The sequence below is a fragment of the Fulmarus glacialis genome, unplaced genomic scaffold (assembly GCF_000690835.1).
Source record: "Fulmarus glacialis isolate BGI_N327 unplaced genomic scaffold, ASM69083v1 scaffold9370, whole genome shotgun sequence".
NCBI classification, from domain to species: Eukaryota; Metazoa; Chordata; class Aves; order Procellariiformes; family Procellariidae; genus Fulmarus; species Fulmarus glacialis.
The window spans coordinates 3,117-21,942 of record NW_009187077.1 but is presented as its reverse complement, the minus strand read 5'-3'; the positions used below and the strand labels follow the sequence as shown (position 1 = coordinate 21,942).

The 18,826-nt window shown below is 38.2% G+C and overlaps 1 protein-coding gene across 1 annotated transcript; it reads left to right on the top strand.

Annotated features, from left to right (window-relative positions):
* The first annotated feature begins 3,057 nt into the window (after positions 1-3,057).
* On the top strand, positions 3,058-17,860 carry SLC13A1 (solute carrier family 13 (sodium/sulfate symporter), member 1). Its single transcript, XM_009573795.1, has 10 exons — positions 3,058-3,162; positions 4,997-5,125; positions 5,846-5,982; positions 9,955-10,142; positions 10,748-10,799; positions 10,889-10,955; positions 11,471-11,631; positions 16,202-16,321; positions 17,567-17,665; positions 17,755-17,860. The coding sequence occupies exons 1-10, from the start codon at positions 3,064-3,066 to the stop codon at positions 17,858-17,860; spliced, it is 1,158 nt and encodes a 385-aa protein (XP_009572090.1). The 5' UTR covers positions 3,058-3,063.
* Positions 17,861-18,826: the final 966 nt, after the last annotated feature.

The following is an 18,826-nucleotide window of genomic DNA, read 5'->3' as shown; positions in this document are numbered from 1 at the left end:
CATTTTGCTATAGCCATGATGGTCTGAGAATGCTGAAAAACAGCCTTTATGGTCTAATATAATCTAGAAGGTATTATCTTCATCCTGTCCATTGCTAGTTTATGATTCAAACTACTAATGAAAATATGGGCTAGAAAATTTATCAGAATAGACCCCTTAAGGACCCCATTTGAAATGTCATCTAAGTATGAATGTGAAACATTTGTAACTGCTCTTCAAGAACAACTTTTTTTTACCAGTTGTGCACCGAAATATAATTTCCCCTAGAGCATTTCTTCTGTGCTTACTACTGAATTGCTCTTAGTTCATCTAAAAAGTGTATTAAAATAAAATAAAATGTATATATTTTATATCTTTGATCACTAAGCTATTTTCCCCATAAAAGAAGAAAATTAGATTGAGTTCACGTGACATATTAGTTGTATTTCATTTCCATGTATGCCTGACCAATTGTCTAGGAACTTGTAATCCTCCACAGTTTTTCAAGTATATGGCATATCAGAATATATTCAAATATATTCTAAAATAGTTCTCAGATTACTGCATCAATTCTCACCCATGAATTATGGGTGAATTTCATCTGGAACTGTTGACTTGAATACATATATTAAATCTAAATATTCAGCACTCCCACCAGCACCGTGCCCATAATGCATTCCCTTTTCCATGTTAAAATTAATTTCATTAGAGAATTGACTGCCATTTACCTTTGTGAAGACTCAAGCAAAGAAAGTGTTGAATTCTCCAGCACTGTCTGCAGTTTGCCTTCCTTTCTAAATCCCTCTACTCTCCTCTGTTTTCTTCTTACTTCTGACATTTTTACAGAAGTTTTCTTTGACATCTCCAACTGAAATGTATTTCACATCACAGTCTTCCTGAACTTATTCGTCTATATTTTTGTTATTCCTTTATAGCAGCCCTCAGGCACAGGCCAATTTTTCCAGATCTCATACAATTCCTTTTTCATTTCTGGATATTTGAAGCTTTCCTGATGCAGGCACCATAGTGTCCCCCTCTGCTCACTGTCTCTGAACCCTTTAAGCCAAGTTTGTCATTATATATTTAGAATAAATATATAATTTCAAAAGCTACCAGTTCACTTGAAGTTCTTTATTCCTTACATTATCTTCACAAGACGCCTCAGTCTCAGCTCCCTAGGTTGTGTCAAAGCTGTTTTCCCAATTCTTCCTGTGCAGTAGCAAAGGCTGTTATTTCATTATTAGTTTCGTCCCCAAATTATTTCCCGCCTTTGGGTTTTCAATCAATTCCTTCCTGTTAGTTAGATTTAAAATACTGCTTTCGTAGTAAAACCAAAGTCCTACCTTCCTGAAACCAAAAGTTTGTCCACAACACTGGCAATTTGATCACTTGGTTTGTCTGTACCCTGACACACGGGATCCTTATAATCAAAAAGTTATACGGATAGTAAAAATCTACCTTATTACCTGGCCTTTGGATGGTTCTGATGGTAGCTCAAAGACTCCTTCATCTGTCTCCTCTTCCAATTTTCTGTTTCATGTAAGATCCTGAGCATGAAACAGTGTGTTCTTTCCCCTTTTGATCTTCACCCACAGATAATGTACAAGCCTCTTTCCTACCTTTTCCTCTTCTTTATTTGATGCTATTCTGTTGTATTACAAAGACGGTACCAAGTTTTCTTTTACTGAAAACAGGAAAATTCAGGAAAAAGGATTTATTTATTTTTTACTTTTGTCTCAAAAACTCTCTTATTCTTAGGCTTTCTCAAAGCTTTATATGATATACATGGAACACCTTATCCTGCTTCTGCATGAGAAGAGAAAATGAAGTATCATACACTCCCTGCCAGGCAAGACAGAAAAAAAACCTGGTTTTCTCATGTATTTCAAATTCTAGACAGATAGAATCAATAAAAAGACTAAGGCTGGAAGGGACTTCTGCAGGTCATCTAGTCCAAATTTTGCTCAAAGCAGAGCAAAGTTCTAGGTCAGGTTGCCCAGGACCTTGTCCTATCAAGTTTTGAATACCTCCACAGATGGAGATGAAGATGAAGAATTTTTAATTCTGTTCAGTAAAATGATCTTGCATATGTTTTCACATAACACCATAATTGGTTTTGAACATATATTCTATGTTTATTAGATGTTTTGATTTCCTACTGAAGCCAACAGTGACTAGGAGAACACCTGAAATTTTTGGTTATCTAGTTGTCTAAAACCTGCTCTAATTACATAAACTTGTGTGGTGGGTTGACCTTGGCTGGACGCCAGGTGCCCACCAAGCCGCTCTATCACTCCCTTCTAGGGGGAAGAAAATAAGATGGAAAAAAACTTTGTGCGTCAAGATAAAGGCAGTTTAATAAAGCAAGAGCAAAGGCCGCACGTGGAAGCAAAGGAAAACAAAAGATTTATTCTCTACTTCCCATCAGCAGGCGATGTCCAGCCACTTCGGGGAAGTAGGGCTTCAGTACGCATAGGGGTTGCTCTGGAAGACAAATGACATAATAACGAATCCCTGCCCCCCGCCTCCTTTCTCTTAGCTTTTATTGCTGAGCAAATGTCATATGGTATGGAATATCCCTTTGGTCAGTTTGGGTCAGCTGTCCTAGCTATGTCCCCTCCCAAGATCTTGCCCACCCCCAGCCTACTGGTGAGGGGGGAATGTTGGAGAGACAGCCTTGATGCTGTGCGAGCACTGCTCAGCAGTAGCCAAAACACTGGTGTATTATCAACATCTTTTTATCTACAATACAAAGCACAGCACTATGAGGGCTGCTATGGGGAAAATTAACTCCATCTCAGCCAGGCCCAATACAACTTGTTATGAGGAAGGACAGGGAGAGAAAGTCATGAGGAGGCTGACATCTAGCCTTGGTTTATGATGAACACTTATCTTATCAACCTACTGTTAATAAACTCACTAAAACAATAAAGAGCAAGATTTAATTTTAACTTGGTTTACTGGCCTGCTTTAGCAATGGCTAAAGGTGATAGCTTGGAAAAATATTAATCAGAGTCAGCTATTTAAAGTCAGATCTATTTTTTGGCAGTTTCTGCGGGGAAGTTCATCTACCAGCCATCAACCATGAAGATTCTTAGCTACCTCGTGGTTTACCGAAGGTTCCTGCTCATTGTCCTCACCCCACTGCTTTTACTTCCACTTCCACTTATCATCAAAACCAAAGTAAGTGACCTGCTTTGAGAGGTAATTATTTTGCACCGTATATCAAGCCTGAGATACCCAGATCTTTTCAGAATCATAGAATCATAGAATGGTTTGGGTTGGAAGGGACCTTGAATGACTTCGTGATGTTTGCATTGTGGATTTTCTTTTTTTTTTTTTTTTGTCAACTTAGAGTATTTGCATAGAATTGTAGAGAAGAAACCAGCTTTAATGTAAGATTCTGTACTGGTTGCATGAAGGTGTGAATTATATATTTGTTTTGTTGTTCAGGAAATATTTTTCTTGTTTAACGTCATCTAGACTACCTTGAAAATCCTGTCCTTACTATTACATTTTAGCCACTTTTAAACAGCTCTGTATGATTGACAATGGAGATTAATTGTCAGGAAGACAGCTGCAATTACCTTTTTATTTGATGATGGATTTTGTTAAGTTCATCATATATTGTGTTAGCAAATGACTGAAATCAATGATCTGAGAAATTCCCTCTGGTTCCTAAATAGGGCAAAGGTTATGGCGGGACACCTTAGTTTTATTTTACTCGAAATAAATTCTTCTGGCATTCAATAACTGTTGTGACAACTCCAGGCTGATGAAACAGCTATCTAAAAATTTTATTAGTGATTCAAATTGGTACAGCTCTGATGTCAGCAGAATGAAAAGGAATTCTTCTGTGATGTATTATCACACATGCATTATAAGTATCATGCGTAACAATACATGAAAGTCCAGTTCAGAAGTCCTTGCATCACAAATAAATAGTGGTTACAGAGCAACATGCTTCACACTGTCTCGCATCACAGTTTCAATATTTCAGTTTCCTCTCTGAGAGGGAATTCTTGAGAAATTCTTAATGAGGTAGGACTTAAGTGAGATAAACATTTGCTAGGTGATAAATGAATTGACACTATCAAATTCTTTCATACATAACACAAGCTTCCCCCAAAAAATAAATGCAAGCCATAGCTAACTGACTTGGATTTAACATTGTAGCTTTCCAGTCAGAGGTTCCCAGAGCCATTTCATTAAGTTATTCCTTTTCCAATACAAACCATCTCTGCTGCTGTTGAGTAGTTTCATGCCCTAACCAGTGGCATTAAAAGATCTAAACCATTTTCCTCAAGAGCAGAAATACAAATCAAAACTACACAAAAGAGATTTCTAGGATTCTAGAAGAAAATAGGCTCACTTCATCTCATTATGTTTGGCTGTGGCTGCATTTTACAGGCAGCATTGAAGTAAATTCTCCTGAAAAAACTGAAAACCCTCCTGTTTTCCAGGAGTTTAAACAAAAGACACTAAAACTACAAGTCTTAAAAACAACAGCTGTGTTTCTTGTCAGTCTTGCACACTGCTTTTTATATTAGATGATATCCTTGCCTTATTGATGCTGATGACAAAACTTCATTGATTACAGGAGAGACAAAATTTGACCTATTATTGACTGCAACTACTCCTAGAGGTTTAAAGGTTTGCTTGCAGCTGCAGAATGTTTGTGATTTATGTTAATTCATGGTCTGAGAATGACCTATATGATTAATTGTGCTTGAAGGAAAAGGCAGCTGACTTTTTCTCCACCTTCCGTAAGTGGTAGAATTTAAGTGATTTTACTATCTCTTAGAAAAAATTCTTTAAAACTATTTTACAGACTATGTTTCATATCTTAGCAGGATTATCAATAGCAGACAATAAGTACCCTAAATTCAGGTCCCTTGATTCATACTTGTTCCAGATGGGGGGAATCTCTTTACTGACATAGCTAGACTTTTTGCAATCGTGATTTTTTTTCCTGGCCGATCTACTCATATTTTTGTTGGTGCCTTTTGTATTCTAGGAAGCAGAATGTGCATACACGTTGTTTGTAGTTGCCATCTTTTGGCTCACAGAAGCCTTGCCGCTGGCTGTTTCAGCTTTGCTCCCTGCCTTTATGTTCCCATTGTTTGGTATAATGGAATCCAAGGAGGTAACCCTTTTTTTTTCTCTCTATCATATTATGGATTTCAATGATAAAATCTCCAAAGAAAGAACTACATAAAGTTGAAACCTGATGGGCTAATCCATGGATTTGCTGAATGCCAATCACAGTAGGTCTGCCTCAAGACTTGCTTACATGCTTTGTCCTCAGGACTTGTTCATATGTGTTTAATATTTTTTTTCTAGATTGTGATTCAGTGCTTAGATGCTAGTTGATGGGAAAATGCTAGAAAGATATAAAATATCCTTAATGTCACAGAAGTGACATGACACACTGAAGACCCCATGTGCAAAATGCTGAGTATATATCTTCGTGTCAAAAAGAGGACACCACAGATGATCATACTCTAAGTTTATGTTTAAAGTTGTTCTTTTATCTGTTGGATAGATGACTAAATTAATAAAAGCAGCATTTCATTGGTGATTTAGTTCGTATGTGAGATGTGACTGATGATCTTAGGTTGTTCATATCATAAGTCTTATTTTTCATTTTGCTTTAACACTATGTACTTTAGTGCAGTTACTCTTGCATCATTTGGTTAGATGAAATTAACAGTTGCAATGAAATTAACAGTTTAAATTTAATCCAAAAAAGTTTCTCAATATTTATTTCAACATATACCCTTACTGAAATTTTTTTTCATTAAACTGATAACACTAATAGAAAGTCACCATTTAGCTAACAAAATATTTTTTGTTTTTATTTCAGGTGGCATCTGCTTATTTTAAAGACTTTCATCTGCTGCTGATTGGAGTAATTTGTTTGGCAACATCAATAGAAAAATGGAATTTCCACAAAAGAGTGGCTTTAAGAATGGTGATGCTGGTGGGTGTTAACCCTGCATGGTATGTGCTAAACAATGTCTTGCAGGACAACAATACTTGTGAAAAGCTATGTATCCAGAAATAATTGCCTACTGCTTTTTCTGTAGTAGAAATCCAGCCTTTCTTTTCTACTGAAACAAAGTAGATACTTGAAATTATATGGTTGATTCGTAGGTGACACTTTATTATTTTGCTGAAATCCTAATTGAAAGTTTCCCTGCAGTGATTCTGTTCATAATAAGGATCCTTCTGAACAAAAAATCTGATGAAATTTTGAATAACGTAATGGTCCTGTTTCTTAATGGTGGTAGTACATTACATACCTGATGTCTACAGCTGAAAATCTGTGCTATGCTTATTGAAATTTGTATTTCAATACTGTTTGCAAAATTCTGGACACTTACCGAAAGAACAAGAAGAGTTCAAATACACAGTGAGGAAAAAAAGTCATAAAATTAAATTTGTGGTGGGGGAGGAAAAACATACTAAGCACAATGTCTTTATTTATGGCTTTTTCTTTGTCTACCTATGAAGAAAATATCAAAGGAACAGGAACTTCCCCAGCTGAATGAGGTGATGAGGGAAATGAAATCACATACTCTCTACTTACTCACTATCAGCATGTATCTTATGAAGTGAAAACTCTTTCTTTGCTTGCTTTACAAGCTTGCAGAAAAGCTTTAGGCCCACAGATTCATCTGTCAGCACACCAGTAAGGCCGCAGATAAGATCTGTAGAGCGAGTCTGGCTTCCCAGAATACATGATGCTTATGACTCCTTGTCAGGAAGCGGACAGTGACAGGAAGTAAGGAGTGAGAAAAAAAGAAACCCCAGGTCTAAGAAATGAAATGTCTCTTAGGTGATCTAACTAATAACACCTCATGGAAATGTTGGATTATTTCTATTCCTCAGTAATTTGTCTGCCCTAGTTTTGAATATCACATGTATTTTGATTTTTCCTGCATCTTTTAATAGCTGGTAGCTTTCTTTTTTGACAAAATGCCCCTTACTTTCTTCAACTGCCTCCCATTATCTTTAGCTATGTTCTTGAGGTATGCAGTTTTAGTTATTTCAACTTCTCTTTTTTGATCACTCCTAAATCCTCACCTTTTGGCTGAAATCTTGAAAGGGAGAACATAAGTGGATGGTGTGCTGTGCTAAGCTGAACACTGCTGGGGAACTTGCTGTGGACACAGAAACCCGCAGCCAGCTGCTGAGGATACCTAGAGCAACGCCACAGACAGCTTTGTAACCCTGAGGAAGCAGTACCCCTCATAACTATCTCAGCTCTATCACATTTCCCGATCATGACAAAAGGATGATAAGATTATGATAAAATGATCTGTGAAGGAGAGGATCCTCCCACCTCTCAGCATCTGCTGCTCGTTAGCTGTGCCCACTGCAAAGTGATGCACGCTGTTCCCTGTGCATAGCCCTCCTCCTCCGCTAGCAGGAGTCCCCAGCCAGCCTGCGCACATTGGAGCCTCATCCAGCCCAAGGGAGAGATATCATTGTAGGCGGTTTCTGCATTAGAGGACATGGGGGATGCAGCAGTGGAAGTAGAATAGCAGGAGTCTTCTGGATTCTGCATTCTGCATTCTTCTGGAGAAACTGGCTTGTATCAGAAATAGTGTGGCCAGCAGGACTAGGGAAGTGATTGTCCTTTTGTGCTTAGCACTGGTGAGAGCACACCTCACATACTGTATTCAGTTTTGGGCCCCTCACTACAAGAAGGACATTGAGGTGCTGGAGTGTGTCCAAAGAAGAGCAACGAAGGTGGTGAAGGGTCTGGAGAACAAGGAGCGGCTGAGGGAACTGGGGCTGTTTAGCCTGGAGAAGAGGAGGCTGAGGGGAGACCTCATCACGCTCTACAACTACCTGAAAGGAGGTTGTAGCGAGGTGGGGGTTGGTCTCTTCTCCCAAGTAACTAGTGATAGGACGAGAGGAAATGGCCTAGAAGTTGCACCAAGGGAGGTTTAGACTGGACATTAGGAAAAACTTCTTTACTGAAAGAGTGGTCAGGCCTTGGAACAGGCTGCCCAGGGAAGTGGTAGAGTCACCATCCCTGGAAGTATTTAAAAGATGGGTAGATGTGGTGCTTAGGGACATGGTTTAGTGGTGGGCTTGGCAATGCTAGGTTAACAGTTGGACTCGATGATCTTAGGGGTCTTTTCTAACCTAAACGATTCTATGAGTCCCTAAAGGCCTCCCATCATTTGATCTGTGTGGTCTGGTCTGCAGACTAGCAGGGAAAGGTGAATATGTCTTTGCAACCTGCAACAACTAGAATGAGTAATGAAACATTGATTGTGCATTATATAACAAAGAGTGACTTTATAGTTGAATGTTAATGAAGTTATCATCCAAGGTTCCATGCAGAATATTTTTTAACATCATAGGGAGAATAACTGGAGCTGAACAGGTTAGGATATGTTTTATTATTTTTTTAATCAATTTTAGAGTCACTCATTAGGGTACACCACATTGTACTAAATGGTCGTCTGCCCATCAGTCCATCAAATGCTGGAAATTTATGATGTTTTGAAACATGTTAGTGAATATCTTAATTTGCTTTGGTTTTAAATCCTCTTGCAAGTTGTACTGAAATTGTATTTCTCTACAATGTGAACATCCATATTCGGTCTCCTTAGCCTGACCAGTACTTTCTGCATAAAAATTTCTCCTGAAAACACAATTCTTCCCCAACTTCCGTCTGAGGACCTAATCAAAAACTGCGTAAAGTTAATGGGTTTTATACTACTGATGACAATTTGTGTTGAATCAGGTCCACCACTTGCAGGTCTGCAGATCATTTCATCATTATGCAGTTAAAAGTGCACAGAGAAAAGACAAGGCACTCCTATTGAGAAAAAATAAAGTCTGAGATGTTGTTGCTATTAGCTGAAATGAAAGGCTATGAGAGGCATTCTGAATAGTATTTTTGCATCATAAAATATTGCTTACATTATTTTTGTATAAAAGCTTGTCTTTATGTGCTGAGTAATCCTTACAGTTTTTGTGAAGCTTCTGATCAAGACTAGGCAAAGAGCTTTACAAATTGCACAAATGACTTCTCAGAAAATGCTACAACACCACAGTCCCTCCACTCACAGTTGTTCCCCTGCTGTGGTGATGCATGGCAGGTGTTCAATGACACTGCCAACACCTTGGGATAGGAAGTCAAGAGGACTACTCTCATTTACAACTCCAAGAGATGCATTAACAATGACAACGTGGCCTGTATTTTAAGTTTTCTGTCCAACTTCACCAGATATGACATGGAATATTTGATTTTTTTAGTGTAAAACTAGAGTGACCCCAGTCACTGATGCAATCCAGTGCATTGCATCAGTGCAATCAGGAACTGCACAGATGCGATTCCTATTTGTAGTAAACAGCATAAGCTGTGCCAAGATACTAAGATATTGTAATGACCTTCACTTTCCCATGTAATATCAAATCTGATGTTTATTGAAGCACAAATAATCCCTACACCTGTCTTGGAGCTCTGATTAAGAACTAAGTTAAGTACCACTTACTGAAATGTTAATATTTCTTCCTGTAACGCCTGGACTGGTATCTAGAGGACTTAGAGACTAAGTGATAAGTCCAGGGTTTTGACCTAGCTTGTACAAAACAAGATTAATAGCATTAGCAGTATAGCCACTGTAACTTTCATTTGAACTTGTGACATGCATGGTGCTCTTTCTTCAAAGATGATTAAAATACAGTCTCATTCTGTAAATAAACATTATTTCTTCTGTTTCAATTTATAGTATATTTGATCCTTTAACTCTAAAATATGATAATTTCAGTGTCTTTTATCAAGATAATTTTAATTCATAAACTTCCTCAGAGGTCAATTACAAGCTTTAAATTTTCAGTGTTTCCTACATTCAAGCTTTCTGTTGAAAAAGCTTTCCATTTATATTAAATAGGGCGGTGATAGGAGGTGTTGCTGTAGCAGCCACAGACTCTTCTCTCCTGTTTCAGGCTTATGCTGGGCTTCATGGTTAGCTGTGCTTTCTTGTCAATGTGGCTCAGCAACACCTCTGCTGCTGCCATGGTGATGCCGATTGTAGAGGCTGTAGCTCAGCAGATCGTCAGAGCTGAAGCAGAAGCTGATGCGCTGGAGATGTCTTGCTCTAATGGCTCCATCAACCTGGCACTGGAGCTGGACGGTAGGCACGCAGTGCAGTTTTTGTCTTTGCCCACCCTCACTCTGCAGGAGTAAACACCACATAAAATAAAGTTGAATGGCTAGGGAAGTACTCGCATCGTTACGTGCTTCATTGCGGCACTTCTCTAGGATTACTGTGTGTGAGGTCTCTTATGTTCACAAAGGTTAATTAAAACTGAACAGGTGCAGAATATGGCAGTTATATGAGAGAACGGGAGAAGAGAAGAGAAGAGGCTGGCTTGTTCAGCCTAGTAAAATGTCTGAAAAGAAATATGACTACAGGCTATAAATACACTGGAGGTTAGCAAGAGAAAAGAGCTCTCTGAGCTCTTTAAATTCTAGGGTAATGTTGGGAGAACAAATGAATCTAAACTGGTTATGTACACAGTTGGATTGTAAATTAGAAGGATTTCTCCTCATTAGAAGATTCAGACTCCAGGGAATATGAGCCATGAAGGAGTAGGGCACAACTGTTTTTAAGATTGGCACTTGTAAATGTATTCATGGAATGATGTGAAGTGATTGCATGGAATAGGACATGCTGATGGAGCCTTTCCAATTTTACTCCCTTAAATACTTATCTGTCTTTGCATTAATGTCTTACAGAAAATATAGGAGAATGCGAAAGCAGTGACTTGAAAGAGAAACAAGTTAATGGGTAATAGTTATTCATTTACTAAATTCTGTTCTAAGAATTCATCTAAATAGAATATCTGTTTATTACCATACATACCTTTGTTTTTCCAGATACGACAACAATGTGGGTAGTACTGTGTGCACAACTGAAAAGGAAAATGAAAAAGAAAAGGAACAGGTACTTAAGGTGTCTTTTTATTGCGCAGCTAATGTGTGTAACTTAGTTTTAACCTAAATCTCACTTCTATGTAACACCTAACGTGGCACAGCTAGCAATGAAGCTAGTTTCATGTGAACAAGAGATATATCTGTAGATATACAGTTTGCTTATGTAGTTATTTCATTAGTGGTTTTGTGCTCCCAGTGTATTTTACACAAGTTAAAACAACCTCACGAGAGTACAAACTCTGTATACCAGGTGTGTATACATATATCAGTATATACAAAGAAAGTTCCTGTGTAAAGACTGAGACAACTCAGGAAAAGGACTTCAGGATTTGACTCTCCCTCCTCTTCCTTTGCATGAATAACTGTAGTACCACTGTAACAGCAAACCAAACTACGCTATATTATAGCTTACAGCTATATTGCCAGCAAATTGTCTGGCTCTTCTGGGACATCCTTGAATCCTATTTTTGTGCTTGGTGATGAGCCCCTCATACATATTAATTGGTGTATATTCTTTCTAAGCAGAACCTACCACCTGTTGAAGCAGGGAGAAAAAGCAAAAAGGACAAATACAATGGGATTTTCAAAGTGATGTGCTTATGTGTTGCTTATTCTGCAACCATTGGAGGGTTGACCACAACCACAGGAACGTCAACTAATCTGATTTTTGCTGAGCACTTCAATACGTAAGAGACTATACTAAATTATTTGTATTCTTCTTAATCCAGAATTTTAACTGTTCTTTCTTCAGGTCTCACATGGCTCCCCTAAAATGCATTAGAAACCTTACCCTTTGATTTGATGTTATTTGATTCTATTACTTTCTTTTTGTTATTTATCTGTTAAAGAGATAAAATGAACTTGCATGGTTGTATTTGCCTGACACTGGGAAAGGCTATAAGTGATCACTCAACACATGCAACAAGATGACCATTCTTTGGTTAAGTAGTACTCTACTCTTTGAATAGCTGCATGGAAAAAGATGGGCTTATCTGAGGAGGAAGACCCTTAGCATGAATATGACAGACACTATCTGGCCTTAAAGGACTGTTATTCGTTTCTATGTACAGCAGGAGCTAAGTTCGGGTCTGCTTAGCAAAGGGCATCAGGAGACTTTCAGAAGGTTATGCTTAGTGCATTGTTGAAGTGAGGAATTTAGGTCCATTAATCAAAGAAAAAGCAAATCGTTTCAAACCAGTGTGAAACTTTGCATTCAGTGGAACACTTTCTTTTGAGGTTATTAAAACCATTATTTAATATTCCTTTTATTTTCTAAGTAGAACTACTTTGAAAAGAAAATTGGGAGATTTCATTCCAAAGCTTTTGAAAAACCAATAGTTCTTGCTGAACTTTTTTTCTTCTGCAAACTACTCATTGCCAGAAATATTCCTACTCTAATTTTAAAACAGAAAAGAATAAAGCACAGTCCTTTTATTACCCTCTGCCTACTATTCTGTATTGCACATGGCAAAATGGTGAAAGACCAGTTATGATAGATTTTCTTCCAACCTGTGTTCCATGAATGGATGAAATTTGGCTTCAGCATGCTGCTAAATAGAACTGAAATGGTACAGTCTGTACCACTATTCTCTTCAGCCTGTGCTAAGAGAATAGCAACAATGGAAACAGTATGGAAATTATAAGAGTCTCTGTTATTTGGGGCAAAGAACTACAAAGGGCAGACTACGGCATTATAAGTCCTTCAGATTTAAACTTTCAGTCATAAAAGCCTTTCTGGTTCAAGCAGGCTTCACACTCAGGAGCCTAGAAGAATCCGAGATTGATTACTAGGGGTAAGAACTGTTCTTATTCATTTCTCTGAAGTTGTAGGAAACTTGAAGAAAACTGGCTTGCAGCTGGTTTTTCGGTTTGTCTTAGCTGTTAACAATCTCTTCAAGAATGCATAAGCAGATTGTTGTTCTCTCCCTGGGTCTCCACCCTCTGCTAGGAGCATGGGCCGTACATGGAGCACTGCATGTGTAATCCAGTTTCATACCCCACCAGGATTTTCTTTAATCTTTACACAACCATTGAGCCTAATCCTTAAGCTGAATCTACCACCTAACTGTGCAAATATTTTTGTCTATCTTTAACTGTCTTGCTCCCCTTCTCCTTGTTTTATTTATGCCCTGTCTGAAGTGGGAATTGACCCGTTAGCATGACTTGGACACATTTGCAGTCTAGCTTTATGTATCGTAAGCATCTAAAGCAGAATAATTCAGCAAAAGAGCTGTACATACAGCATATTCCTGGGTTTCCCACTCAGTGACAAAACAATTGAAATGGCACTGCAAAATTCCATATTCCTCATATATTCCCAATTTCAGTATTAAATAAGTTGGAACTAGTGTTTACTCTTCTCTACTTCCCTCCTTTTCGTTTGTCACGTGAAGAGGAAACCAGTATATCTGTGTTAGCATTGGAGCCTATGTGTTGCTGGGAGTCCTCAGCCTGCTGTAGATTTAGGACATGAATTATGCCGTGTTCCACAGGGCAGAAGCAAACAGTGGAAATGTTGATGCAACACTAAGCATCCCTGCCAGTGAGACCAGCTTCCATAAGAGCTCCTTTTCAAGACAGATTTGTTACTGACTCTCTCAGGGTCACTCTATTCAGTCTTTAATTGTATGCAAAGAGATACTACAATATAGCATCTAGAATATATCCAACTGAAAAAAAAAAAAGCAAAAAAAAAAAAAAGAAAGAAAAAGAAAAGTATTGGCTAACACACTGAGAATTTGTGTAACCAGCTAGCAGACTAAGCATTAGTCTGCTCACCACTGCCCATAAGATACCCAGAAGCCTTTACTGGCCAGGGAGGCAGCAGTGAGGATGAGATGGGTTGGTCCTCACTATTCCCTCGGTGATGCTGGGTCCCTTTCTTCTGACCCCATATTTTTTTCCTTTAGTATTTTATCCCTTTCTGTATTGGTGTTTTTCCCCTTGAATCCTGCAGGCTGCTGCAGATCCCCATGTCAGTTATCTCACGTCTGCAGTTTTACCTGTCTAATCTTACGTAGCTCTGCTGTAGAGACTTTCTCACAGCTGTTTCCCACACAAAGCAGTTTCGTCAGCGCTGCAAGCCGAGGTTCACAGCTGGGCCATATTAGAGCAGGGCTGTGGATCCTAGGAGCACAGACAGCTGCACTCCAGGGCGAGGGGAAGGCTGTGGAGAGATCAGAGAAAGAAAGGGTTACCAGACAACACAGTGTCAGGGAGAAAAGTGAGTTCTCCTATGCTTGGGGAAGAGTAAATCCTACGACAAAACCTTTGGTTCTCCAGTCAGGCTCCCTGACAGGTTAATCAATTTCCTGAATCCTATTCTGCTAACTGACTTTGACCTTCCAACACGAAGAATCAAACTTTGCCAACATTACGTTATTTTCAACCTAAGCAATTTTATAAAAGTCATAAAAGAAATAATCTTATCTGGATTTGTTCTATGAACCAAATTTGTTGGCATTTGTAGTGTTTGCCTGGAAAGAGTTTATTGTTATTGGTACTGAATCACTGTAAAATAGGGATTATTAAAATCAATCACATTTTTTCATTTGCCAAAGGAAATAGGTCTAGAAAATAAATAGTTCAGTGTGTTCTGTCCAGCCTTGCCTCAGGCAAGACCCGTAGTAGATAATCCAGCAATAGCGGATAATGCAACCAGATCATTTTTTAAGTCATTTAAATTGATCATCCAGTCTACCTGAGAAATATTTGCTCTGGAAATGAAGAATACCTAACTTTAATATTAAGATTACTAGGAATACTTACATATATATTCAGCCCTGCACAAATTTACTGTGAAACCTGACCACAATAAATTAACATTTTTCAACGGAATTGACTCTTTAGTATAAAGTTTTCAAGAGCTTGTTTTGCTGCTCAGTAATGAATTACTACACATAATTCAGGAAAGATGATAAACACTTTAGCAAGTCATGAAATGCTACGTCATTGCTATGCTGATGTCAGTTTTTTCCTATCTTGGAATTTGTACATTCAAAAATTGATGTGGCTAATCATGTAATAAAAGATAAATAGCCACGTAATTAATAAATTATATATAATAGCACAATGCCTTTTCTGGTTCCAGTTTCACTGTCTCATCACTATGTAGAGTTGGGATTTAGAGCATCACCTCAAGAAGTGGGTAGGAGTTTTGGTTCAGTCCCTGCTGGTACTTAAATTGCAATATATGTAAGTATCATAATAAATACAGATCAATCCTAAAATTTGCACAATATTTGAGAAAACATTTATAATAAGCATTTACTGCTTCAAAGACCTATGTGACCATCAGAATTCCTCTTCTAGCAAGGCCTGAAATACAAAAGATTGGCTAATAATTGGAAATAGTCATTACAGTCTCTGGACATTGTGATTTCCCTTCCATCTGATTTTTGCATCAAGGAGGAAGGCTATTCAAGGAGACTAGAATTTTCTCACTTTTAGCATTATGAGCTCTCTCAGTAGAGCTGGAGGAGCTCAAAGGAAGGATAACTTCTGTTCGTAAAGTAAATTGGAAAACAGGATTCATTTACCTGGCCTTTTTGCCTATCTGGCATCTATATCATTCAATAGTAAATCCATTTATTTCAGAAAACCAAAGCCCATTTCTCCTTTTCTTAAATGCACATGGCAGGGAGAGCTCTGGTTGAATGGCCCACATCTGTAAACAGTAGATTAAGGCAGCCTCAAAGAGACAAGATGACGGGAGAGACAATCCACCTAACAAATGAACACTCCTGCCTTTCCTCGAAATTAGTAATAATAATTTCAGTTTTAATCAATTTTGAATCCCTCACGGAACCTTAAACAATACAAGTCTCAATGTTGTCTCCACTGCCGTCTTCTAAGTTCATTGGAGCTTGTTCATTTGAGTAATTTTCTTGTGCTAAGTCTCCTCTCAAAGAACTGCTTTTCTTCAAGTTCTGTTTCTTTGTAGTCCTAATTAGTCCTTAACGCTGTGAGTGGCCCTTCCTTGCCTACTGAACTCAGCTTAGACACACCTAGATCAGTGTCAGATCCCCAGACCTGTTGCTGATCCAGTGCTCAAATAACTGGCACAACTAGTTCCTGCAGTGGTCATGGTGATCGGGAACGGGACGGGAGGGTGAGGGAAGAGGACGCCGGAGGCCACCTCATGCTGAAGTCAGCTGCCAGCCAGAAATACTCTCTTGCAGTGGGGCTTTCTGGCACTTCTCACGAGTCTTCATTCCTTTGCAAAGCTCAACTGAACAGTTTTTTACTTTCATCCAGACGTTACCCAACTTGCCAGTGCATCAATTTTGGATCCTGGTTTGTCCTTTCTGTCCCCATCACAGTTATTATTCTGCTGCTCTCCTGGGTCTGGCTCCAGTGGCTTTTCCTTGGGTTTGAGTAAGTAAATGTTTTAATCAATAAAACTAAAGGTTGATGATATGAGAGATACGTTGTACCAGGAGTAAATATTGCATCTAAGTCTAACAAGCTCATTACAAGATAATGCAGCAACAAGATAATGCAGCAACAAGATAATGCTGCAACAGTGATTTTTCATCCTTGATTAGTCCCATCCTTGAGTCTCTGGATGGGACAAGAATTTTCTAAAATAAGGATCTTCGACTACTCAGCCCGAAGTGAAAAGTCCATATCACAAATGATGATACTCATTCCTTTAGAATATACAGACATCATCATTAAACAGTTCATGTGTGCAAGACAGAAGACTATTGAAATTTTATACATTTTGGTCTAAGACTGGAAGATTTATAGTCAGGATGTTGCCCTTTGCTGGAGTCAGGGATTGGCTTAAATACTTGAGCAATATCTGTGTTATAAACTGGATGACTATATTTGTAAATGTAAAGCAAAAAACTTCCACTTTTCCAAAATGTGTATGTGGTGGTATGGTGTTTTTTTCCACCCCCCCTCGAGCTTGTGTTTTTAAAGTTTTGGAGAGGAAAATACTTATTTGGGGCTGATTCTTCAAAGCCTTGTTCTCCATGAGCTCATTAACATCTGTAGAGATAACAACAGGGACACCTGTCTTCCACAATTACATGGCTATGTATGGCGCAAGAGATGAAGAGTGAGACTGTCCACTCTTAAGCAGACTTAAAATCATCCCACACTTACCACTCCATATTTGGACATTTATTCTTTAATTTTTCTTGATTGTTTCGATAATGTTCTTTTTAACACTGTGTAAGGGTCTTATCCAAGAGTGAAAACCTACCTCATACCAAAAAGTCTGCTGATCAGTATGCAGGCTATTCATGCGGTACAAACTTTTTCATTACAAAACAAAGTAAAGCAAAGTTATAGATTACTTTCATTAAATAGCCAGGTTATGTATTTGATTGTTTCAATTAGTTCCCATGATTGAAATTTCATCCTTCCTGGGCAAATGAGCTTTTCTATAACAGGACACATTTTGTTGCTGCCTGTGTCAATCTCCCATTGAGCTTTGTCAATTAACTCCAATATGCTCAGTTTTGTGTGTGATAATTAAATGGGAGATACTGCATTGTAAAGTGAAAATTTTACTTTTGCAAAGTGCTATTTGATAACTGGAAAGGTTGGACTTTTTTTTTCTGTATACACTGTTAATTCATCATTCAATATTGCTGATTTACATTCCAGTTTTAAAAACATGTTCAAGTGTGGCAAGAAGAAAACAGCTAGAGAAGAGGCCTCAATACAGGTGATTCAGGAGGAGTACAAGAAGCTTGGACCAATGAGGTATGTCAAACTATAAATCTGCAAACAAGACTGAGTAAATCCAAGTGCGAATTCAGGAAAACATATAACCCATTCTGTTTCTGCTATAGCTACCCAGAAATTGTTACACTTGTCCTATTCATTCTAATGACCCTGCTGTGGTTCACCAGAGATCCTGGCTTTATCCCAGGATGGTCTTCACTTTTCCCAAAGTAAGTAATCTTTTTGATACACTAACGAGAACTGTACTGTGTCTTAACTATATACTTTCTTTTCTTCTCAATTTAAAAAAAAAAAAAAAATACTTTCAATACTTCTGAAATATTCCAGGTTGAAGTTGTTGAAAACCTTTGTAGTGTATACAGAATAGGTAAACTCCAGCAATTTCATAGATATATGTGTGCAATATCTGAAATGTGCTAAACCCATTACAGGATAAAATAAAGTGCCTCCTAAAAGGGATTACACCTAGTTTTTAGACTTGATCCAGTGAAGGAGAATGCATAATGATTGATGGTACAGTAACCTACTTCCTTATCAAATCTACAATTTCAAGAATAAATCTTTGGTTAGAATTTTTTGATCTACTGCCCTTAGTGACAGCCACACTTGTATGCATACAGGTCAACATCCCCTGCTTTGACAGCTCTAATTAAGGATATAAATTACTATCTGTTCATACATAACTCTCTCAACGTCACAGTTCAACTAACCACCAAAAAGCCAGGAACTATTCAGGAACTATTACATTTTTTTTTGCCTTCTGCTGCATCTTGGTTTTCAGTCCCTTCCCCAGGATCACCTGGACTTTTTTCCCTAAGAAATCATTCACTCTTGCAAGAACTTATAATACCGTGATATATCCTGTTCTCTTGCTGTAATTACTGTAATTTCAGTTCTGTTCTGTGATAAAGGTCTGAGTTTTGCTCTGGGGTACTGGGAAGTAGTTGCAGGACTGGGAGGAGCAGGACTTTGAGTTGTTTAGGCCCTTCTGGATTTAACATTTATTACTGGATGGGTCAAAGGCCAGAGCTGGACTTGGATGGTAATTTTCCATTTTGTTTTCCTGTGTGTCTGTCATAAACAACATGTGAACATGCATCCATCACGCCTTCTCTCTTTAAATATACTCCCACCATTCATACACACACACACATGCATGCACCAGTGCTCTGCCAGGAA